General features: G+C 35.1%; 1 protein-coding gene and 1 long non-coding RNA gene across 3 annotated transcripts in view; one reads left to right on the top strand and one right to left on the bottom strand.

The window, feature by feature from the left end:
• Positions 1-25,410, bottom strand: part of LOC136028987 (protein arginine N-methyltransferase 1-like) — a 50,173-nt gene extending 24,763 nt beyond the window's left edge. Inside the window, exons 1-4 of one of the 2 annotated variants that reach the window (XM_065706985.1) lie at positions 25,301-25,410; positions 14,051-14,248; positions 9,771-9,977; positions 441-578 (exon numbers count right to left, since the gene is read on the bottom strand). In XM_065706985.1, coding sequence (XP_065563057.1) covers positions 441-578; positions 9,771-9,977; positions 14,051-14,233 — 528 coding nt within the window. In that variant the 5' untranslated portion in view covers positions 14,234-14,248; positions 25,301-25,410. Of the gene's footprint in view, positions 1-440; positions 579-9,770; positions 9,978-14,050; positions 14,249-25,235; positions 25,260-25,300 lie in introns of those variants that run through there. The other variant, XM_065706986.1, reaches the window with a different exon arrangement.
• On the top strand, positions 3,157-7,741 carry LOC136028988 (uncharacterized). Its single transcript, XR_010617933.1, has 2 exons — positions 3,157-3,294; positions 7,507-7,741. It is a non-coding gene; the product is annotated as an uncharacterized LOC136028988 (long non-coding RNA).
• Positions 25,411-26,356: the final 946 nt, after the last annotated feature.

The following is a 26,356-nucleotide window of genomic DNA, read 5'->3' as shown; positions in this document are numbered from 1 at the left end:
ACAAAATTTTGAGCCAAGCGTAATTACCAAAAGACAGCGTAATTTTTGCAACCCAACGCAAAATAACACAAATATCGAGAAATTATAGTTTAGGTAAAAAGCATGTATGCTGTTAGCTCCGCGGGAATATTTATATGCACCCAACACGCGTGTTGACGAAGCAAAAGACGTTACTTGTCCGGAAGACTTTTTTATGTGTCGCAAAAATGTAGCTTTTGCGAACGAACCGACCAAAACGGTTTTTGAACAATTTCAGCTACATCAAATAGAACAAAAAAACTGACTCATTATTAGAATACATGGAAAATAGATATTTCGTCAGTAGGTTACAGTTCGCCGGGCTGATAAAATCATTAAAAAAAACTAGATGATTCAATGCTATAACAAACAAAAATAATGAAAAAGAATCGTGAAGAGCGTGCGAAAAAAAAACAACTTACAGTCAAGTACAAGCAAGCTTTGTCTGGGAAAAGCATGCCTCCTTCCTTGAGCCATTTGTCACGGGCATAAAGAACAGTGTCCAACATGGACTCATAAAAGAGACAATAGCCCATCCACTCCGATATAATTATGTCTACCTAAAATACAGGAAGAAAGTCAACAAATATTATCAAAAAGGCTTCTTCGTTTCTGATCACTTGATAAAAGCAATCGCAAACCTAAACTTAAACTGCAATGATAGATTATCATAGAACAGAAAAATATAGAATAGAGAACGAACAGTTAACAGTTTCCGATTTGTCGTGCAACAAAAGCAGAAGAAAAAAGAGCCGACCCGGGACCGGATTCAAAGCTCTTAAGCCCAAGCGTTTTTGCCGCTCCGTTTTTGTAAGATTTTCGGGAAGTCCCAAAAATTAGGGGATAATGAAAGCACCGAACGAAACGTAACTAATGAGCCAAAAGCAATGAAAGTGGGGTGATACCGAACTCTCAGCTGACGTTCTTGAAAGAAATCTGACAGTTTTTAAGTGCCCATGGAATTGCTGTTGTTTTAAAATCGCTTATCTATGAATAGGCGGCGCAGCGGTGGAGTGCACCTGGCGCTTGTGACGATAAATCACATCGGTTCGGCTTTTGTTAAGAAAAAAATCACTTGGTAATGAAAATTTATTGCACCCCTAGGCTCGGGTCAAGTGGTAAATCCAAGCCTGGGTTTACCTCTGATTAAAAAAATGGAACAAGCAGCATTATTAAAGCAAAGAGAAAGAGAGTAAAAAGGACAATAAAAAATTAAATCTTCAACGAAAAAAGCAACAATAGAAACAAAGAAAAAAAATAACGACCAAACAAAGATAAAACACTAAAAACAAAAATGCGTATACCAGTCTCTTCGAGGCTATTTCATCACAAATGTCCATAGTTCTTAGTTCTAATTTGAATTATGGTAATTCGCCCAGTTTTGTGCAATCATTTTTTTGCTGAATTAATTTCTTCTGATTTTTCTTTATCACACTTCGTAATTCTTCTGATATACGAAAAAAAAAATCTATGGCTACAATCAAGCATGTACATAGGACCTAATGTTGAAGGGGGAAATCATCTTGACATGGGACAAGTTTAAAAAGCAGAAAAATTATGAAGGAAATATACATTGGAGACAAAATCATGCAAGTCGTAAAATTCGTGGGCTACGTGCCTGAAGATTCCGTTTTTATTCCAATCTTCCCGATTAACATAGACAATTCAAACATAAAATTCGTTTGAACGGTAAATGGGCTGATACAAAAGATGTTTCTGTATCTTAAGCTCTAACACTTGAGTACATAATCTTATGAACTAGTTTACGAACTGTTCATCTGTGAAAGAGGAGCTGCGCCTCCCCCAGTAGTATTTTAACATACTGTCCTAGATTGTAATTGCAAGTTCACTTGCATAACATTCAAGGCAGATAGGAGGCCCTTGTGGGCTTTGGACCTCTTATTCCCCTTTGTAATTTCAGTCAACTTGTTGTTCAACTAACATTCAATCAAATTTTTTTATTAGTCTAGCAAACGTCTAAGTTTATAAATTGAATCAATTGCCTTGCCTGATGCTCATTGCAGAATCGCCCGATTTTGAATTTAGACACTTGTTTGCCTCTGATTCTAGGCGAAATTAACAGTCTCATGTTTCAATTCTTGCTTTCAACCTGCCTTAGACCATAGGTAAGCGTCCCCTGTTTACCTCTCATCTTCAGGCAATCTAATGGTCCTATCTCAATTCTAAATTTTGCATCAACCTGCCTGAAACTCTAGGCAGGCGTGACTTGCTAAAAAATAACAAACCGTGCATTGGTCCAATAAGAGAGGCACCCGCATAGGCGAATAAATAATATTTGCCTATTATAATAATTTTATAATAGTATAACCACTATAATTTCCACTATAATGGAAAATTTTTCATTATAATCGAAGAACCGAGCGTGTTGAACCTGAAAGAACCTTAACACAGCCATTCCATTTTAATTCAAAAATTCGAAATAAAATTAAATTATTCCAGAATCAATTATCGTGGTTAAATATAAAACGACCAAAACATATAAATGTTTATTTAAAAAAAAGAGCATTGACTTCCTGACAGGTGATTAGCTTTCGAGTATATTTATTGGTATGCCCTAAATTCAGACCCATGGTTGAGTCAACTATTGCATCTGAATCATGTTTCCTACCATCCTCATTAGGAATTGTGTTTAACTAAATTGGAAATATTTTATAGATGCCATAGAAAAAAAAAGAAAAAGTTCTAGGAATGGTATCGGAATGAAGACGTCAAAGTGGAATTAGGATTAGAATTGGAGTCGAACAAATTTTTGGCATGTTCCCATCACCAGTTACTTCAAGAGAGACACACGAACTCCAGTCAGTCAAATGCTTTAAAGCTAAAAATTTCAACGAACTAAAAAGCAGAATTGACTGATTCAATTAAAGGTTTCTGAATGGGTGATACGGGTACTGGACTAGCACTGGTCTACACGGTCTGAATATATAGTTAAAAAAATTCAACCCACTGTTTTCTCTAGATTCATTTCTTTGTTTCGTCTAGAGATACAATTCATAGAAATAATATCTTATCATCAGCTATGTGCAGATACGGGCGGGTTCAATTTATCCAAAGTGCATCTTTGCGGTAAACACCGATTAAGTAATAAATATTTCCAACTTCCGCCAGGTATCACAACAACCGCAATATCAACGGACAAAATATTCGTCAACTAAAATACATCAGTTTGACAAAGGCATTACAATGAAACCATGGATTTTGATTACACTACTTCTTCTATGCATTGCAGCTTCTACATCTTACCCGGTTGACAAGGTAGTATAAAACCCCACGTTTTCAAAGTAGAGTATGATTTTCAGTTCAACCCTGACTTTTCAGTTCCGAGAATGATTTATAAGAACTGCTAATTGTCCTTAGAATTATCCAGAAGATTAATTTCTCGAGAGCCTTGGCTATCGTATTTGCCACATCTGAGCACCAGGAAGTACAAACTACAGCTTAATGAATACACAGCCGCAGATGCTCAAAGATTTTCCGTTAAAAAGCATGTAGATTATAACTTTGGCTTAAATGATGCAACAGGCAAGAAGTTTCGTCCACTATAAACTGTGAACTTTTTGCCAAGTCCAGTCAAACTACATATTAACTTATCTGTAAGCTGTAATGACTGTACCAAGAAACACAATAGCTGACTTACAACCATAATTTTTGTGCGATAGGGTGCTTTGAACCATTCTTAGTGCGAAGGAGGAGGGAGGTTACTTCTACATAACCCTGAGCTTAAGAATGCTTTAGAATTTATTGTAGTTTAAATATAATTTATTATACTTTAAATATGAAGAATATTTAAATACTCTTTACGTTGTGGAGTAAAACAGGGGTCAGTTCTAAGCCCTTTTATATTTGATAACTCAATTAGAACAGCCACGCAGTACCTACCCCCATATATATGATTGACGGTATCGACATTAGCCACTTGTCGTATGCTGATATTTTGTTATTTTCAGAAAATTTAATATCAATACAGAGCGCAGTCAATATACTACACTCACATCTACGCGATATAGAATTAGAGATCGAACCTACTAAACAGAATTTTTAGTGGCAAACGATAATAATGATTTCCATCATAATTCAATTAAGATGGAATCGCTGAATAATTTTTAACAAAGATTCCATTAATTACCTTAGTTTGCCTTTTGGTCCGTCAATTAAAGCTACGCCTTAGTTGGCGTTATCGTCCGTATTGGGAAAACTTATGGCCTGCTAGTCCGGGTGAAAGGTCGTTTAGATAAAGCAACACTTAATATTATTTATAATTCAATGTTTGCACCTCATATATTATTCATTGTTTTATTTTTGAAGTTTTTAAGTAAAAGTGATGAAAAACGTACCCGCGTGTACTTTTTCCGGTTTTGTAAATATTTTCTTGAAATTTCACTAAGGTTATAAAAAAAAGCATATTATACGAAAATTTGAAACATTTGATATTACTGATAAAATGGATCAACAATACGACCGATTTCTTAGACGATCTTAGAAAATAGAATAAATTTTCCCCTTAATTGTCTTGTTTAATGGAAAAATAGTTTTTTCACCATTTAATAAAACAGCTATTTATGTGTTAAGTAATATAAATGTTAATGCGTTACGTTTCATGAGTGTTTTTAATGTTATGCACTAATGAGCTATCATAAGCTATTTATTATATATTTATGAGTTGTTATGAGTATTATGAGCTACTTATTATCGTCCTTTTCGTTAGAAGTTTAATTTTATATTTTTCGGTTTTCTTTTCATTTATTTCTTATACTCCTCTCTGTACATCCATGTATGCATAGAGATAATAAATAAATTATAATTAATATCATAATATTTAGACACAAAAAAAGTTCATCTGCCTTCTTGTCAACATTCCAAAAATAAATTCCCAAATAGCCTCCCTTTAATATTGGCGATACCATTATTAACCCCTAGGAGTTCCTCAAGACCTGAAAGCCCTGTTTCAGCCTCGTTGGTTTAGACTCCGTCATTTGACTCACCGCTTCTGTTCACAACTTCAGATATCGCACTAATTACAAGCTCTCAACAAGGATCGTTTTAACCGTTTCTTGCTTGCCTGGCTTTATAAAGTCTGTAGATCTTCATCAGGTAGCTCTAGCTTCCGTATAGAAAATTTCCACGGCGATGGAAAAAACATCACAAATAGGAAACACATTCAATATAATATATTGAATTGAATTAAAGACCAGAAACTAAGCTCTGAGGACGAATGACTACAACAATCAATATCCATAAATTCAACTAAACAACTCAAAATAGGTATACAATATTAAGTAAAACAAACATCGAAATCAATCTCTCTCGCCAAAAATAATATGTTTAATAAATAAAAATAAACAAAGAACACACAAATCATGGTACTCATCCCCTATCCCAACAAATTCTTCTTTAATCTTTTCTTAAATTGCTGTAGATGTTCAGCCGCTTAATACTCGCCGGAAGCACATTCCAAACACTCGGTCCCAATAGTGAATCGTAAATCCTGCCCGAGTACTCTGCCTATGCTCAATCACAAGGTTATCAAATTTTCTAGTACTTAACTCGTAAGCACCTATTACCCTTATAAAAATGAGAAAAAAAATCTAGGCATATTTCATTCCGACATTGGTCAACAAAAATTGCAGCCTGATAATCCTTGAGCTGTCTAAGATTCATCAGTTTTCTATAGAACGTCTCTGTATCATTAAAATCTTTCACACATTCTCCAATTATTTTATAGGTGTGCCAGGCTCGACACGTATCTGATACTTATCTGAAAAGGGTTTACGGCACCCATGCTTCAAATTTTTTAGTTCAGAAGACCTACTGAATATAGCTTTGCATTTAGAATCCATGAATATATCAAATACTTCTTCCAAAAATGATTAACTGTACCCTGTTTCAGCACATTCAGCTCGATTAATCTACTCAGCACATTGCTGCACTTAAAATCGAAGTATATCTAATACTTCTTCCAAAAAATAATTTATTGCACCTCTTTTTCAGTACCTTTAGCTCAACTAACCTACTGACCAAACTGCTGCACTTGCAATCAAGTGTATCTACAACTGATCTGGAAATACTTTATTGCACACCTACTTCAGTACCTGTAGCTCACAAAATCTATTGAATATATCGCTGCACCTAAAACATAAGTGTATCAAATACATCTTCCAAAAATCATTTACTGCACCCCTTTCAATATCTTTAGCTCAAAGACTACTATGCATAACTTTATCAAGTCACAGTCTCAACTACAAAAGTATAGTGGCCATATTTTCTTCTTATTTAAACGGAAGCCGTTCCAGCAGAACCTTTCAACAACTCATTCTGTTTTTCCACAATTACAGAAAATCAGAGATAAGCCCTTTGATTTTGGAAGAATGGTATACCACTTCTATACGCAGTCTTTTAAAGGAGAGGGTGTTAAAGTAAGAACCAGTAGGTTAAATCAGGCAAGGTTATGTCAAATCTTACGATTTTGCTATTCATTTGGTAAATACACTGTCAAAAACTTATAATATTGAAAAAAAGCAAATAGTTAATTGTTAACTTAGTACTTGGAAAACGATACAAATTGGTTATCTCTAAAAAGCTGGAATTAGCTCTGTTAGATTTTAACCACCCGGCTGCCCAAACCCTTGCAGAATAATGATGGAGGGGGTATTTTTCTAGAAGATGACCCTTTGGACTAATATGAGCGCATGGAAACCACCCTTCCCACGTGACCTTAGATTCTAAGATGTTTTATTCCTAATTTCAAATTATTTCTAATTGAGGTATGGCTTCTTTGATAAAGAGTTATGTGGAGTAGATCCTCATCTGTATAAACTTACTCTAAACAAACAGTGTATTTCAAAAAATTACGACTATTTATACTTAGTAAATAGAAATGAAGCAGTCTAAAGCCTCAGTTTAAGATACCTTTTCTTTTGTCGGTAATTTCAAATCATTTCAAACTGAAGTATGGTTTTGCTAGTCAGGAAAAAGGTTAATTGACTCCTACCCTTAATTATAAAAAAAGAAAATAAATTCCATCTGTTCATTTATTGAAGACGATCTAATTACAAGATGTTTCGTTTTTTCTTTAATCTAACCTTCCCTTCTTTCAGCGGCACTAATAATTCAAAACAAAAAACTACTTAATTGCACTTCGAAAATAGCAAAAAACACTTAATTTGTTAAAGGTCTGAACAACTTTTGCCTTTTTTGATTGAACTGGGATGGCCTCCTTAATATCTAATTATTTTCCAAAAATTATGTATATTATGTAAGTTCAGTTGATTTTCTGGTGCTTTATTTACAGCCGTTACAAAAGCCATGTGTTTTTTGACGGCTAACTTCCTAATATTCTTCATACAGTTAATTAGCCATAATGAAAGTAAACCAAAAGAAGGAGAATAGTGACAAATGAACTAGGCCCTCTTTGTTTCAGGAGGCCAAGTCTTTTATGTTTGACTCAATTAATATAAATTCTTTTTTCAGGAAAACTATGCAAAAACTGAAGTAGAAGTAACTACAATTGAAAAACCCCATAGCTCCAACTGGCTGGAAAGTTTACTACACAAATTAAGAAAATGGATCTTTACTCCTGGCCACCAAATGAATTATACCACGAGAAGACCATTGTACAATGACAACCCTAACAAAATTGGGGAAAACGTAACCCCTTTATTCTAGCGCTCTTATAGTATTTGTATGAATAAATCATTTATCCAGTTTTGTGAGAGAAAAATAACAAAAGAACCAATTAGTGTACCAAGGATACTTAAAAATCGTATCTTTGATTTTCTTTTTTTGTGACCCCAGATGCAAAATTTTAATTCAGAGGGAACACCTTTGGAGTGCCAAAAATAAGTAAATAATGGAAAACAAGAGAAATGAGAAGAAAACTCCTAAAAATATCGACCCCACTCGTACGTACCTGGGGGAGACGGACATGTGACTTTCACTTACTCTTTCACGAATTGACAGAGCAAAAATTATCAGGTATATGCAAAAATTGCATAAATATACACTTTCAAATAGAAAATTTACAATTTATCAGAATTTCCTATCCAAAAACGTCAAAACCCAAAAAAGACTATAAAGGCAAAACAAAAAAGTTTTGGGTATAATTTAAACCTTAGTAACACGATTCTTCTAGTTGAGATGTTTTAGGGACTTCAGACAGTATCATATCTAGAATATTAAACAGGAGGATGATGATAAAACCTTAAGAACATGCATTTGGCTTGAGAGATTCACAAACTAGAACTTGAACTTCTTTTGTTTTGCTGATCTATAAAAGCAAAGAAAAATACTCCCAGAAGGCACATTTGCCCCTTATATATTAGAAGACTTATATAAACCCAAGCATACATTACTAAAAAAATTAGGTTAGAGCTAGGCCAGGGATAGGAGTACCCCCTGGATCCAACAACCAGCTCCTATCGCGTCCAAGCAGCAGGTCCGCCCCTGACGATTGGAGGAGCTTCTAAAAGCCGAAAATAAGAAAGCAGTTGAAATAAAAGAATTTCAGGTAGCAATACAAAATGAAGAAATAAGAGGACCTTACAAAAAGATAAATTAAGTAGTAAATGTACATACTCATTAGCCCATTAAAAACATAAAATGAATTTTGGCTTGTATCTGAACTCTTAAAAGACGAATATTCTATTATCAGATACTACCAAGCAAGGTACACAGGTCGGAGCAGGAATGGGCACACACACAATCTAATAAGCTTTATAATTTATCACATAATATCATAAACATTGCCAGCTATGATGAACTTAGAATTTCCTGAAAGTTAATTTTGTGCACATATCGAAAATGAGCAAAGCTTTAAATTTTCGTTTGTATGTAGAATGAGTAGCCTGTTGCATACTCAAGTATATGAAATAGAGTAGTGGGTCCAGGGACGGACTTAAATCTTTGCTACCCCCTGGCCCAAGCGTTTTGGCACTCCTAGGCCAAAGTGATTTTTTCCAGGGAGGCCCGAAGATTTACGGAGAAAACCCTGAAAATTCAAGATAGTGGAAGCCCTGAACAGAAGGCAACTAATGAGTGATGAGCCAAAAATAATGTAAGAGAGAGAGGATACCGAGTTCTCAACTGCCCCTCTTGGGAGACAGCTGATAAATTATAAGCGGCTACGGAATTCCTGTATTATTTTAAAATCGCTGTTCTGTGGATAGGCAGCGCAGCTGCGAAGTGCACTCGGCCCTTTGACGATTTTGGCACCCCTAGGCCCAATCACTTTGGCGCTCCTAAGCCAAAGCAATTTTTTCCGAGGAGACCCGAAGATCTACGGGGAAATCCCTAAAAATTCGGGATAGTGGAAGCCCTAAACAGAAGTCAACTGAGGAGTGATGAGCCAGAAGTAATGCAAGAGAGAGGGAATACCGAGCTCCCAGCTGCCATTCTTGGGAGACATCTGACAAATTATAAGCGGCTACGAAATACCTGTATTGTCTTAAAATTACTGTCCTGTGAATAGGCAGCGCAGCAGCGAAGTGCACCCGGCCCTTTGACAATAAATCACACCAGTGCAGTTTTTGACAAGAAAAAATCGCAGTTTTTGACAAGAAAAAAATCGCAGTTTTTTGCAACCCTCGGCATTGTGCGCCCCCGGGCCTGGGCCTATGCGTAAATTCTGGCATCAGTGGGTCATAACAAGTTAAGCAACAATAACTAAAAGTTTCAGAGGCATAAAAAGAAGAGGTCCAACTCTTCAAAGTACGCTAAACAAAACATGGGCAACTAACCTTATCAATGCCATCTGGGAGCTCAACCTCTTCTACTTTCCCTTTGAGAATAGTGACTAAATGACTCAAATGATTATCAGCAACAATTTGACGAGCGTGGTCAACAATATTTGACATATCAATACCAAGCACTTTTGCAGCCCCTGCTTTTGCAGCAAACATTGATAATATACCAGTTCCACAGCCAACGTCTAATACAATCTTGTCCTGAATAAGTGAAAGGAATCTAAATCAATATTTCTTACTTCGAAAAAATACAAATCTTCTTATTTTAAAATCCAGTTTTGTGCTGTCTGCACAGCCTTATTTTAGTTATTAACTCCTTAAATTCCTTTAAGGTAAACAGGAAAGATTAACGATGATGATTTCTTGTTCAGTTCCAAATTTGTGTCTTATGACAGATGGCAATCATTAAAAATTTCGGTTTTTAAATAGTTTTTTTTTTCAAAATATTTAGAGTAGTTCAAAAAGTACAAAACGATTATAATATTAGAAATTTAACTTTTAGGTATCCTCATGAAAGATCAGAGAAAACGTTTTTTTTTACGATAGTGAATGGTATATAGAAACAGTTATACCCCCAGTTAAATAAACCCTGACTTTAGTTGCTTATATAGACTATAAGTAAAAAAACCAGTTCCAGTCAGCGGCTTAATTCGTGGATATGTAGAGAAGTGGGGAGGGAGGTGGGCAAAATGTTATAAAAATCTAAGGGGGAAAATCTGCAAGTTAATTGTTTTCTTTCATGGGCAGTAACCAAACTTTTAACCAAAACTTAATTTTTCAGAGAGAAGATGCCCCAGATAAGTCACAGGGGATTGAGGAAACTTAAAACGAACAGAAATTACTCCGTATACGAAAGGGGCTTTTCCTCCTCAACGCCTCCCTCTTTACGCTAAAGTTTGACTCTTTTTCTTAACTCTCATTTTTAAAACAGTAAGAAACTTTAGCGTAAAGAGCGGGGCGTTGAGGAGGAAAAGCCCCTTTCATGTACGGAGTAATTTCTGTTCGTTTTAAGTTTTAATGTTGCTCCTTACTTTCATTTAAAAAAACTTGTTTTTCTTTATTTAATTTCTGGATGTTTTTTGTATTAATGCATGTTTTGATCTTGGCTCTCCGCATATAAATAATTAAAACGAAATTTGCATATTAATTAATTGCAATTAATCGGAAGATTTTGAGAAAAGAGGAGCGAGGGAGGAGGCCTAGTTGCCCTCCAATTATCCGACTACTTAAGAAGGCAACTAGAACTTTTAATATTTTACAAACATTTTCATTGGTAAAAAATATACGTAACTTACGAATTAACTTATGTGACGAATTTCTATATTCGTATGTTTTTATTGCGTATATGAGGGGGTTCTACCCTCGTCAATACCTCGCTCTTTACACTACAGCTTAAATTTTGTCCCAATTCCTTAAGAATGACCTCTGAATCCCAAAGGCCGTAGAATAAATAGTTGAAATTACTAAAAATACTTTAGCGTAAAGATTGAGGTATAACGAGGAGGTAAACCCCTCATATGCGTAATAATTTTTGTTCGTTTTAAGTTTTAATGCTGCTCCTTACTTTCAGTAGAAAAAACTTTTCATATTTATTTTTCCATTGTTTTTTTCAAATAATGCTAGAAAATCCTGCGCCCCCTTCATTGAAATTTTCTCCCCCCCCCATGAGAAGTTCCTCCATGGAAATATCTTCCCGTGTAACCCCCCCCTCAACTCTCCCCCCTAAACCAAAAAATCCCCTGAAAACGTCTGTACACTTCCCAGTAACCATTACCTTCCCCTTCCCTCCCCAAACACATCATTGTATGTACTTTTATGAACCATGAAGTAAATGAGTTTAGTTAAATGAAGCTTTAAAACAAATGTTAGAAATATTTTATCTTCAATAAGAGGAGAAGCATCGCCGTTATTCAGGCTTAGTGCAAGTGAAGGGAGATGCGATATCAATTCATACACGCAGTCACTACCCATATTTATCTGAAGGCACATGGGCAGTTGAGACAATTGGGGCACTGAAATGTGCTCTTTACCACCCCCTACATAGTAACCCACTGTCACGCCTTCATATTAGGTGGTATACAATTACACATCACTAACCATAATTTCATAGAAAATAAAGCGAATTAGCTTATTAAATTATGCATTAAGATAAATGTCCATATTAACCATTTAGGTTGAATGAAGTACACAACTTTTCAGAAATAAATGCACCAATGTGCAGCATTTCTAACTTGGAAGCTCAATATCGTGTTTTAATACTTTTAAATCAATTGTCTATCTCAGAATTGTCAATCAATAGCAACTTTGCACCCTTTTGGGCAAAACCGTAGTTTGGTAATTAATACCAGAAATGGCAAAAAAAAACACCACTTTCCTGTAGCACAATTCTTTTGGCCACTTAAAAAGGGGATTGGAACTTTTAATTTCCAGTCAAATCAGCCCTTATCTGATCTTCTAGGCTCATTGGTTTGATACAATTACCCCAGAGGAAGAGAAAAATACAACACCAAATCAACATGCCACTATACAAAAAGTTGGGTAGCATAGTAGTAATGCTACCTGGTAGTTTTCCTGGCCTAGGGAAATTTGTAGGCAGATTTTGTCTCAAAATACCATTTTTACATATAAAAATAGTTTTTGCTCAAAGAATAGCTGTCAAAACATATGTTGTGCTGCTGAAGTGTCAGCAGCTTTTGGAATTCTGGCAACTTCTGCTACTAGCAGCTTTAGAACTTTTTCCAAACCTGTAAACATGCATCTGTGATGCTTCTTCTGGGAAAAACAAAACAAAATTCCATATTTTTGCAGATTAAAGCTTGAAACTCTAAATTTCAGTTCCCTGATATGCTGAATCTAATGGTGTGATTTTCATTAAGATCCTTTTCCTTTTTTGGGGTCCCCCTCCCCAATTCTTCTTTTTAACGTTTTTGGTACTTTTGGTCGAAGTCTTTTATTACTTATAGTTTGTTACCTTGAACTGTTGATGCTTGCGTTTGCTGTCTGCAATTATATTTACAATAGTTTTATAGCAGTTTCCAGAACTTTTTAGGATTTCTTCAAATGTGGACCCGGTTTTAGCCTTTATCGAAAATACATCTGTAGTATTAATTGCCTAAGTGTGCTGGTCAGTAAGTCTTTTTCTTCTACATAAAATATTTATTTTCTTACTATTTTTATTTTTTTCAGATCCTGGAAATTAATTATGGAGAAATTCAGTACCGTACAACGCACGGTATATAACGTGAAACGGTATACGTACAACGTACAGTATACGTACGCGATAGAAAATCAATTTCCATTACCTTGACTTTATGATACTAAAATTTCATGCATATAACTGTTTTATTTAAAATTGAAATGGGTCATTGACTTATGGCCCACCCTGTATAAGGTGTCTTTTTAGGGTTCTTTAGGTTGCTATATCTGCCTCTCACACAATAGATTTCCACTTCAGATCCAAATGGAATACTTTTTAGATTCTGTCAACAGTTTGCTTTTGTGTCAAGAAAGACAACCTTTTTCTTGGGGGGGGGAATATTTTAGGCTAGAGTTGTCACAAACAACTGAAAAGTTATAGCCACGATATATAAAGCATATTTCAAACCATTAATTCTTTTTTATACCTATTTCCAGACAGACATTGCTACTATTAGTAATATAGTTGACATAGGACAGGCTTAAATATTCTCTGGCAATGTAATACTCTAACCAAACAATACAAACCTGAATAACAAGTTTAAAAGTCTAAAATAGTTTAAAAAAAGATTGATCAGTATTTGCAACAGTGTTAATAGTATGTGCAGTATTTACATTTAGATACCTAAATAACAAATTTAAAAGGAGTTTAAAAGTGACATACCTTGAAAAGACAATATAAAAACCTAAACAAGTTTTAAAGTGACATACCTTGGAAAAGGTGCTGGAATTGTTAATTACTCACGTCTTAGGGAGCATCATCGTTGTGAAATGCACCACAACCGTTAAAAAAACAAACTCTAGCCATACAAACTGTGTTTTGAAAAAACTGCCAAATTTGGATGAATCATCATTTGAAGCTGATTTAGGAATGGAAACTATAATTTCAATTAATCTTAATTATATAAATTTACATAAACAAATTTGTGGAAATGCTGAGAAGTAGCCGGAAACCCCTCACATGGAGGTGTATCAAAACAAAAAAAGGACCATTAGAATCACCATAGCCAAAAATTCCTAATCTAAGAATTACAGTAATAACAATAAAAACCTAAACAACAAGTTTACAAGTGACATACCTTGAAAAGGTGCTTATTGTGGTAAATTGAATTCCTATAAGTTAAGGTTCTAACTTCGTCTTTGAGCATTTCCTCATGGATACCAAAGTGAGCATAGCTGTCAAAATAATAATCTTTTGATGTCATTTCAGCTGCATTATCAGGTATAAGTTTGTCAGCAGGGGGAGCAGAGGTATCCATCATGTTGCTGCACAATCACTAAAAAAAATAAATAAGTGATTACCAGATTTCAAAATACGTTTGAGTAGTTCAAATTTAGGGCAAAACTCAAAAAGGGACTTTTGGTCCAAAATGTCTTCTATTTATCCATAGGAAAGAACCATCTTTGGGATCGTTCAGTTCAGACAAATCTTATGGATACACCCCCTTGTCTTTTGCATAAAATAATCTGACAAAAATGCCTATTTGCTTGACAAACTAATAGTACTATGCTAAGAGGCTTTAAAGCTGTTTCTGGCAGCTCTGGAAAGATATCTTCGTTTTGAGTCCATAAAATGAATGGGTCTCCAATATGAAAACATTAACCTTTTAGTGTCTCATTAACTTCTTGTCAGGATTGCCACTTGCCATAGGTTGTCCTTTTCTCTGGTAGTAACATTTTTAAGAAAACCTAGTACTATTGCAGCATTGATTCCTTAAAAAAGAGCAATTTTTCTATTGAAAGGGCAATAAATCATCTGTGGCAACAAATATTACCAACATTTTTCTTTTCTTTATGGTTATTTTCTTCCATTTTCCTGTTCCAAAAATACATTTTTATGTTTATACAGAATCTCCTCAAACTTCCTGGTCATGCATACTAGTTATTAGAAATATTTCAAAAATAAAATAATTTTCAGTATGAAATTATGCTGTCAGTTCAAAAATATTAGTGTTTAAGCAAAGCATATAGTTGATTTGGAAGGGGGCAGTTTTCCTCTCCAGACTGTGCTTTCCCCTCCCCCTATCCTTATGTTGAGAAGCCATCTTAAACAAAAGCATGACAGACGAAAAATGCATGGGAAAATGACATTTATTACTGCCAGTTTTAATTACCTCAGAGAAACAGCCTTTTAAGATTAATTATTTCCTAGCCAATGTGTTTGAAAGATTTTCAAAAGAAAAATGAATGGTTTAAGGTATTTCACATATTTGGTGCTTGGTTCTAGAAAATATTGTTTTAGGTCCTCCACCAAATTCATTCTTGAGTAAATAATAATGTGAATTTCAAAGAAATTTAGATTCTTTGCCACATAATACCTTCTTTAAGTATTCTCTTCTCTTAAATAGGTTTTCAAAGGGATGCAAATATAAGAATATTTGCACTTTTTGACAACTTATAGCAGAAAATACTCTCCAACGCATGCACTTACTCTATCATAGAAATTGTTAATACTTTAAACTGTATTTTTAAAGAGTATTAAATAAAAAAAAAACAAGTTTTTTTTAACTGAAAGTAAGGAGCGACATTAAAACTTAAAACGCACAGAAATTACTTCGTATATGAAAGAGGCTGCTTCCTCATCAACGCCCCGTTCTTTACGCTAAAGTTTGACTCTTTCTCTCAATTCTTCTTTTTAAAACAGTAAAAAACTTTAGCGTAAAGAGCGGGGCGTTGATGAGGAAGCAGCCTCTTTCATATACGAAGTAATTTCTGTGCGTTTTAAGTTTTAATGTCGCTCCTTACTTTCAGTTAAAAAAACTTGTTTTTTTTTATTTAATTTCTGAACGTTTTTGAATCAATGCATGTTTTGATTTTGGCTCTCCGCAGAGGAATAATCAAAACGAAATTTGCATTTTTTTTTTTTTTTTGGCTTAATGGCTTTCTCATAATTTTGATCGAATGATTTTGAGAAAAAAAGAGCGGGGGACGAAATCTAGTTGCCCCCCGATTTTTTGGTTAATTAAAAACGCAACTAGAACTTTTAATTTTTTACGAATATTTTTATTGGTAAAAGATTTACGTAACTTATAAATTAGCTTACGTAAAGAACTTTTGTATTCTCATGTTTTTATTACATATATGAGGGGATTCGCCCCATCGTCAGTACCTCGCTCTTTACACTAATGCTTAAATTTTATCCAAATTCATTAAGAATGACCCCCTGAATCACAAAAGCCGTAGAATAAGTAGTTGAAATTACTGAAAATACTTTAGCGTAAAGAGCGAGGTATTAGAAGGAGGTGAGCCCCTCATATGGGTAATAATTTCTGTTTGTTTTAAGTTTTATTGCTGTTCCTTACTTCCAGCTGAAAAAGCTTTTTCACTTTTATTTTTAATTGTTTTTTTTTAAATAATGCTAGTAGCCTATATCCTGCTCTCCCTTCATGGAAATTTTCTTCTCCCATTACAAATTCTCTAAGGAAAGTTCCCCCAGCATATCCCCCTCTTCTCAACCCCTCCCCCAAACCAAAAAAATCCTCCTGAAAACGCCTGTATACTTCCCAATAACCATTACTATATGTAAGCACAGGTCAAAGTTTGTAACTTGTTGCCCCTCCCACGGGGACTGTGGGGGAGTAAGTCGTCCCCAAATACATAGATATAAGGTTTTTCGACTACGCTGAATAAAATGGCAATCTCAGAATTTTGATCCGTTGACTTTGGGAAAATAATTAGCGTGGGAGGGGGGCTAGGTGCCCGCCAATTTTTTTGGTCACTTAAAAAGGGCACTAGAACTTTTCATTTCCGTTAGAATGAGCCCTCTTGCAACATTCTAGGACAACTGGATCGATACGATCACCCCTGGGAAAAAGAAAAAAAAACACAAAAAACGAAAAAACAAATAAACACGCATCTGTGATCTGCCTTCTGGCAAAAAATGCAAAATTCCACATTTTTGTAGATAGGAGCTTGAAACTTCTACAGTAGGGTTCTCTGATACGCTGAATCTGATGGTGTGATTTTCGTTAAGATTCTATGACTTTTAGGGGGCGTTTCCCCCTATTTTCTAAAATAACGCAAATTTTCTCAGGCTCGTAACTTTTGATGGGTAAGACTAAACTTGATGAAACTTATATATTTAAAACTAGCATTAAAATGCGATTCTTTTGATGTAGCTATTGGTATCAAAATTCCATTTTTTAGAGTTTTGGCTACTATTGAGCCGGGTCGCTCCTTACTACAGTTTGTTACCACGAACTGTTTGACAAGTAGACGTATTTTTGATTATGTAGGCACATTTTTAGGGTCCATTCACAAAGAAGAAGGAGTAGTGACTTCCTCAACTATAATTACACAATCTACGAATACTAATTTAATTTCTTAGTCAAGCCCCTCCCCCCCCAGAAGCTCTGGATCTTCAAATATTTCAAAGGTGTAATATGAAAATGCACCTTTGCCTCCACCCCCCTCCTCCTCCCAGGGATTTATATAAATTGGCACTACTGTGTATATGTAAATTGTCAAAAAAGAAAAATCCTATCAAAAAGCTCTATGTCACTCTGAACAATAGACTAGCACTTTCTCTTCAAAAGATTATAGGACATTTACAGCAGAGTTGTTAACACTGCTGTAGCATCTTCCATTTTTGAAATGTGTTTTATCCAAAAACGCCTGGAACCAGCTTTCCTCACTGGATTCTACCATAGCTTAAGCATAAAAGACTTCAGCAGTACAAAGGTAAGTTGGAGTGGCTCTCTTGTGTTTTTATTCACCATTACTTAATGTATCTGACAGTAATGATGTCAAAGATTGAGGCATCAGAGAATGACCCCTAGATGACAACCTTTTAAATATTAAAGGATCCAGAGAAGCTGCCTTTTGGAAAAGATTAATTTCAAAATGAAGGCTTGTCATAAAATATTTTTTTAGCTCTATGACTGTGAATTATTTGATGGGTGCAATAATGGGACTATCACCAGCTCATCCATAATCCATCCAGCTAAATACAGAACATCCATACAATAACAAGTACCTGGCAAGGCATTCCTGATCCCAGATGAATATTTAACATGTATAGGTTAGTATGGTAATCATAGCGTCACTGTTAGCTAGCAGCATAAATTCCATAAAAACAGTTAAATTACAGTTCCCCTGCATAAATGTGCAGATTACTTCCCATGTAATGTAGGATACAGAGGCCCCACCAAAAGAACCAGGATATACAGTAATAAATGACTTGTTTTGTATCCTGCTTTGCCTGGATAGTATCTGATGCAACTTTGCTGCTCAATTGACTCAATAATGTACAATAAGAAATAAGTCATATTAAAGGAACTAAACTGTCCCTTTACCATCCTAACATTTACACAAATACCTACTCTCATCTCACTTCTAGGCCCTAATTCTGCCTAGCTGAAACAATGTAGCAGCAATATTTGACATGTTTGACCCACTGAGTTCCATCATTTTACTTTATGTTCCTATTCTAAAAATTGTATGAGGTGTAACCACACTTTTTCACAATTTCAAAATACTATTTTGTAGTTTCAGAATTTTCGAATATCTCAATTCACATATCACCTAAATAAAATTGGAAACAGAAGAAAAACAGGTAGAAAAAAAACGCACAAACAGGACAAAAAGATATTATAAAAACAGAAACAGAACAAGCAAATAAACAAGAGCTGAGAGCTCAAATGGCATTTGTGACAAGGCGAGAAGAGCTAAGAGCCAAGAGATCATGTGGTATGAGCTCTAACAAAATTCTATGAATCAATAGATTGATTAAAAAAGGAAAATAAGAGGCTTAATGCAGGTCAGGATTTAAAATCAGAGCTCTGAGTCACAATGTCCTTCTAAATATCAAAATTCATTAAGATCCGATCACCCACTCGTAATTTATAAATACCTAATTTTTTCTAATTTTTCCTCTCCCTTTAGCCCAGATGGTCGAACCTGGGAAACGACTTTATCAAGTCAAATTGTGCAGCTCCCTGACACGCCAACCAATTTTAATTGTCCTAGCACGTCCAGAAGCACCAAACTCGCCAAATCACTGAACCCCCCCCCCAGCTCCCCCAAACAGAGCGAATTTAGTACGATTCTATCAATCATGTATCAAGGACATTTGTTTATTCTATCCACCAGGCTTCATCCCGATTCCTCCACTCCAAGTGTTTTTCCAAGATTTCCCCCTCCAACTCCCCCCAATGTCAAAAGATCTGGTCAAGATTTGAAATAAGAGCTCTGAGACATGAATTCCTTCTAAAATTCAAATTTCATTAAAATCCGATCATCTATTTGTAAGATAAAAATACCCCAATTTTCACGTTTTCCAAGAATTCCGGTTTCCCCCTCCAACTCCCCCCAATGTCACAGGATCTGGTCGAGATTGAAAATCAGAACTTTAAAGCACAAGATCCTTCTAAACCTCAAGTTTCATTAAGATCTGGTCACCCTTTTGTAAGTTACAAATACCTCAATTTTCAAAATTACCCCCCCCCCAATTCCACCAAAGAGAGCAGATCCAATCCGGTTATGTCAGTCACGTATCTTAGACAGGTTTCTATTCTTCCCATCCAGTTTCATCCTGATCTCACTGCTTTAAGTATTTTCTAAGATTTCTGGTCCCCCCAACTGCCCCCCCCCCAATTACGCTTGATCCGATTGAGATTTAAAATAAGAGATCTGAGTTACGAGGTCCTTCTAAATATGAAGTTTCATGAAGATCTGATCACTCCTTCATAAGTTAAATACATCATTTTTTCTTATTTTTCAGAATTAACCCCCCCCCCAATAGAGCGGATCTGTTCCAATTATATAAATCACGTAGGTAAGACTTCTGCCCTTATTTTTCCCACCAAGTTTCATCCCGATCCCTCCAATCTAAGCATTTTCCATGATTTTAGGTTCCCCCACCCCAAACTTCCCCCAATGTCACCAGATCCAGTCTGGATTTAAAATAAGAGCTTTGATTCACAATATCCTTCTAAATATCAAATTTCATTGAGATCTGATCACCCATTTGTAAGTTAAGAATACCTCATTTTTTCTAATTTTTCGGAATTAACCCCTCCCCCAACTACCCCAAAGAGAGCGGATCCGTTCCAGTTATGTCAATCATGTATCTAGGACTCGTGATTATTTTTCCCACCAAGTTCCATCCCAATCCCTCCACTCAAAGTGTTTTCCAAGTTTTAGGTTTCCCCTCCCAACTCCCCCCCCCCAATGTCACCAGATCCAGTCGGGTTTAAAATAAGAGCTCTGAGCCACAATATCCTTCTAAATATCAGATTTCATTGAGATCCAATCACCCGTTTGTAAGTTAAAAATACCTCATTTTTTCTAATTTTTCAGAATTACCCCCCCCCCTCGCCAACTACCCCAAAGAGAGCGGATCCATTCCAATTATGTCAATGATGTATCTGGAACTTGTGCTTATTTTTCCCATCAAGTTTCATCCTAATCCCTCCACTCTGTTTTCCAAGATTTTAGGTTTCCCCATCCCATATCCCCCCTCATGTCACCAGATCCAGTCGGGATTTAAAATAACAGTTCTGAGACACAATATCCTTCCAAACATCAAATTTCATTAAGATCTGATCTGATCAACAGTTCTTAAGTTGAAAATACTTCAATTTTTCTATTTTTTCCGAATTAACTGGCCCCCAACCCTCCCCCCCCCCAGATGGTCAAATTGGGAAAACGACTATGTCTAATTTAAGCTGGAACCATCCCTGATACGCCTGCCAAATTTCATCGTCCTAGCTTACCTGGAAGTGCCTAAAGTAGCAAAACCAACAGACAGACAGACAGACAGACTAATTGGCAATTGCTATATGTCACTTGGTTAATACCAAGTGCCATAAAAACAGATCATCTGTTGTTTTCTTGTATGGACAGAACAGAAAGAGGTACTTTGACAATAGAACAGAAAACCGAAACAGTGCCCAAGCTTAGTCCAGACATCTAAATATGTTTCTCATTGTAACTTTTTCCTGAGCTTCTACAACAATTTTTTTTTACAAAGGGGTGGTGACATTTTAACGACTTGGCAGATACATTTCCACACTCAAATCAGAGCTCTACTTGATACAAAACCATTCCAAAAAGGTAGGGGAGAGTGGTATATACAGGAACACAGTATATAGTGGGTCAAGCCACCTTTCTATCATCAAGCATTCACTAAAAAATTGGTAGAGGCCATGTAGCAGTTAATTTATTGTTCAGCCATTCAGAGCAATTATTTTGTCAGTTATAATTTTTGTTTTAGAGCAAAACCTCCCTCAAAGTTTGAGCACTACCCTCCAAAGATATTTTGCCATTAGATTTTCTGTGTTTATCCTTTTTTGGTTCAGCAGAATTTAGTACTTTTGGTATCAAGTAAAAGCCAAATCATCTGGTCATAATCTATAGCCATTTTGTGGTAAAATATTGAGAAGATAAAAATTAAAATCAACTTTGTAGATGAGCATCATCTGGTATACAATGGGGCAGGAAAATATGGTGGACACTGTGACATGTCCCAGTATGTATCAAATAACAACCATCTACAAAATTGACAGTCATTTTTCTTTTAGAGATAATTCTCTTCAAGAAGGTTAAAGTGCATCCAAGTTGTCAAAACAAGCATAGATACAATGTCTCAGGAACAGTACAGGGTAAAGTTTCAGATTTTCAGATAAACTTGATTGGGAATGTTAAACTAAACCAAAGTCACTATGCCCACCCAAGTTTGTCATAAATGTGTATTCATAACATCTTAGTAATGGATGAAGGTATAAAGTTGAAACTTTCAGGGCATACTAAGGGGGATTTATAATTAAATGTGAAAGGTTCCATATTTATATTAAATGTGGTGTTCACAACTAGCAAAGAAGCTCAGCTGTGTGAATACCTTGTAGAAACAACTATAGAACCTCATACTATCAGGACATACCTCATAGAATCTGTTATAGTTTGACAAGAAAAAAAAACAAAAACACATGGATCCTTGCTTACAACTTTAAATTAGCAAACAACCAGATAATCTCTCAGAACTGGAGAAATGCCAAAGAAGCAGGGATAAAGTGGCTTACAGACCTTTGAGCTCAAAATCTACAAATGTTGTAATGCAATCCTGAACCAACAAGCTTTGGTCAAGCTATGAGCTTTAACAAGGTCAACTTTGGACAGTTCTTCTCAAACCTGAAGTGAGTCCTGGTAAAGCTTCCTTACCACGAGTGATAGACCTGCCCTTTTTAATCCTGAGATCAGCATTCTATGCCAGCCTAAAGATCCTGAGGCTAGGGTAAAAATGAATAAGCTTGGAGCTCATCCACACTTCTTTCAAATTAAAAAAAAAGCTACTAATGAATAAGTACAACCATTCCTATAACAAAGCCAGATGTTACCCAATGTTGTAATGGATGTAGAAATGAACTTCAAAACCTCTGACTGATACACCCATCAAACAACAGCTTGATAAAGAAGAAAAGCAAAGATCATCAAAGTAGTTGATCAGTTTCTGAAGGAAAAACAACTACACAGAAAAGAAACTCTTCATAGAAACAGACAGTGAAGGAAAAATAGTTCTGGACAACAAAAGTGGCAATCCTTTGAAAGCTGGTTCTTCTGATTAGGAGGATGTGACTTAATAAGTCTTTAGCTACATCAACAGTGGTGACTAAAAAGTTAGTATGACTAAAAAGAGAGTTTTTCCCTGGTTGTATTGAGAGAATGGTGAGTAGTGTCAAAACAACTGTCATATGTATGGCAAGAATTCAAAAATGAAAGTGGTCATTAAAAGAGAACTCTATCCTTAATTCCAGAATAGATGTGCTCAAGAAATTATCATCCCCTGTTCTTGTCCTAGTGCAGCTTCCAGGGTATCTTTATATTTCAAGCCCAACAACTGGTGGTTAATTAAGGGTGAAAGTGCGCTTGAATTTAGTTGTTTAAAATCAATTCTTTAATAATACAAGTGATTCTTACCCTTTTTTGGGTAATAAATAAATGGTTTGGGTCCAAAGCCCACTATCTACCATCCCATGTCCCTGTATGTATTACACCTGATATTTAGTAGGACAACTGGTACATGCAGTGAAAGCCTCTTTTTCATTAGTTCAAAAGAAAAAACCTAAATAAATCTCATTCTATTCCCCTGATAATGGACTTTCAATTAAGCTATAGACCAGTTCTTTAGTCAACCATATGAGAAGATTTTCTTTTTGTATTTAAAAAAAAAATAGTGAGATATACCACTATCCTCTACTTTTAAAATTACCTTGAATGATATATACATATTTTTGAATTCCCTCTGAACAGAGCTATCAAGACATTGAATTTTCACAGAATATAGCAGCTGAGGGTGAACAACATAGTCAAAGGCACAAGAAACATCATGTGCCATCAGAATATTGTAATTTCTCTCCATTTCAATGATAATAATCAAAACTATAGAGTTGATACATTTACATCTTTGACCATCCTTAAAAACAAATGATTGTCTGGGGTAAAGCATACATCATTTAAGTCATTAACTAGCAGCTCTAGTAGCTTACCCAATACTGAGGATATAGTTATGGACCTAAATGAACTATAATATTTGCTGCCTTTTCCTCTTGTGACAACTAGAGAAGCAAGCCAATAGAAAAACTTCAGGTACAGCACCAAAATAGAAAATCATCTGGTAGAGTAGCTGATGGTGTTATTTGCTTGCCATTTGCACTTTTAGGTGTAACTCACTTAACTGATCAACACCTTAATAGCATTCCTAATTTCTGATATAACAATAAAAGACCCAATCTCTGATTAAATACCACATAAAGAATCATGAAGCAAAGACTGAAATTGCTTTTCCATGACTGTGTCAGGAGGAGAAAACTCACTGGTGACATGCCTGATCTGGTCTTTTTCACTTGAAAGCTTACAGTTGGAAGAATATGCTAAGGGTTTAAGCTCAAAACCCAAAGTTAGAAGATAGTTATCTAAGTTGCATAAGACCTGGCATAATATGTAACTTGTAATCTGGCAATTGACCATGGTAACAGGTTTGGACAAAACTTTGTGGGTTTACTCCTTTGACACTAGACCTTCTGAGAAAAACCAAGTCTATTGACTAGAGGTTTACTATCCCTATATCTAACAAATATCATCAGGATAGGCTAGCTTAGCAGGATATACTGAGCCTTTTCCAGAGAATATTTTTCTGTATTTCCTGTCTAATTAGTATGTTGCTGAGAATAGTTAGTAAAAAAAAACAAAAAACAATTTGTTGACTAACACCTTTGTATTTTAAGATGAACTACAGTATTTATTTCACTTATATAGGGTATATTTTTTCTCTATGTGGTTTAGCTAGGCTATGCTTAAATTTGGGTTTTTTTTTTTTTTTTTTTGATGTGTTATGTGACCAAAGCAGAATAGAGACATGATGTACAGGCAAATGTAAATGATTTAAGCAAGAACATTGTACAACATCCTTACAGGCTATAATCCATAAACATTTTAAGTATTGGCATGGGCTGTGTCAAAATTTCATTTGTGTGATTTTAAGTGATGTAGCTTTACTTAAAAGCTAAGTAACTTTTACCCAAGATTTAAGAGGATTGCATATAACAAGCAGTTAATTAACCTGTTCAGTCAACTGAAAAACAACAAGCCAATATCTTCAATAGCCTACACAAACTAAGACAAGATTCAAAATAAACCTTCTTATTATAGCAATAAACTTGACCTGATAATCTAATAGCATTTTGAATATTTATTCCTAATGTTTTGATGGATTTTCTATTTCTTGAGGTTCTGTTTTTGAATCATGAAGATTATAAAAGGTGAGTGCTATTTGAAGAGGGAAGGGATAGAGCTAGTTACTTTAAATAGCCTACCTTCCAAAAAATCATTAAAACTTTTGCTTAATCCATCAAGAGTGTAATTCACTTAATTCAACTAGCCTAGCCTAATTTCTGAAATAGACAAAAGTCCATCATCTAAGATTTTACCAGAAAAAGTACTGGGCCATTTAAAATACAAAGACTATGAAAGGTCAGAACCCTTTGGAGATGGGAAGAGTGGATGAAAATAACATACTTCAAAAAAAAATCTTCCTAGGGAATTAGTAAGGATCTGGATCTGCAATTTCTTTTTTCACCTAGCCAAGCTACTTTCCAATATCATCAAGAGCACTTAATCTAGAATTTTATTCGTTTTAACATAATTAACGTAACTCAAATTAGGCCAGTCTAGGCTACCTAAGAGGTGTATATGACTGAATTGCAATTTGCAAATAGATTTATATCTATTTGCCAAACTGTCTATTCTAAACGAAAATCAGTCACAAACCCAGTATTGTAGACGTATTTCATGCCATAAAGCCCAAATGGTCGATAAATTTTGCAGTAACTAACCTTTTAGCACGTGAGTAGATGTTGCGGCACTTTGATGGTGCTGTTTTGAAGAATTTTGAATGAAAGTGACAAAAAATATTCGGAGATTGGAATTTTTCTAAACTGCCATCTGTCAGAATCATCTCGAAGGTTTAAGTGGAAATAGCCATGTATTTTGGATTTTTCCATACTTCTTCTTCGCTAGAAAGCCCTTAGACTTTATTGTTCGAAGTCCTTCTATCTTCAAAGTTTGTTGATTCTTCTTGGTGGTATTGAATTTACATTCTTCCAAGGGGGAAAGAAAACTATTAGGTTTTTTTTCATATGGGCCAAACCATAGGGCATTAAGTAAATATTTGATTTTTTTTAGAGATGACGTAATTTTTGGTCCTTCTGAAAAGTCAGTGATATCTGAACCGTTAGCCACAGAAAAGGACATGCACGGAAATCTAAAGTTTACAATAGCGATCAAAGGACTGTTATCAGGTGGCAATTAGAATTATACAGTCAGGAATTATCTCCAAGGAAGGGATGTCAGAGATAATTTAGTTCAGAACAGTAAAAAAAAAGTTTTGATAGCCACATCTGGTCCTGAAAATAAATATTTTTTGCATGGGCATGTGTACTTAAAATTCCCCCACCCCCTCGCCCAACGTTCAAGCTTATACGCTAAGTTTTACTAACTTTCTTTTTCTCAAAACAAAAATATAACGAAAAAGGCATAGCCAGTTAATAAGGGAAAGTGTTTTATTTGCATATTATCTTCCAAATGGGTTGATTGAAATTTGTATTGTTTTACCAAATACAACTACATATGCTCTTCTTTTTCAAAACGTTTATTTTCAAAAATTTTTTTTAATTTTCAGTTACTGTTAGCTTTCTATGTATTTTGAAACCTAATGCAATGTGCAGAGAAAGGGGATAGGGGAGAATATTTTCCCTCGTGTGCATTTTCTACCCTATATAAATTTTTGTGCCTTTGAGCTTTTTGTCACCTTTACATCCGTTTGAAAAAAATAGCCTTTCAATCAGTTCTATTTCATGTCTTGCGTGTCATTAAAATTAATATTAGGGATA

Source organism: Artemia franciscana, chromosome 7, assembly GCF_032884065.1.
Source record: "Artemia franciscana chromosome 7, ASM3288406v1, whole genome shotgun sequence".
NCBI lineage: Eukaryota > Metazoa > Arthropoda > Branchiopoda > Anostraca > Artemiidae > Artemia > Artemia franciscana.
Note: the sequence above shows the minus strand (reverse complement) of the source record. Positions and strands in the feature narration are given on the sequence as shown.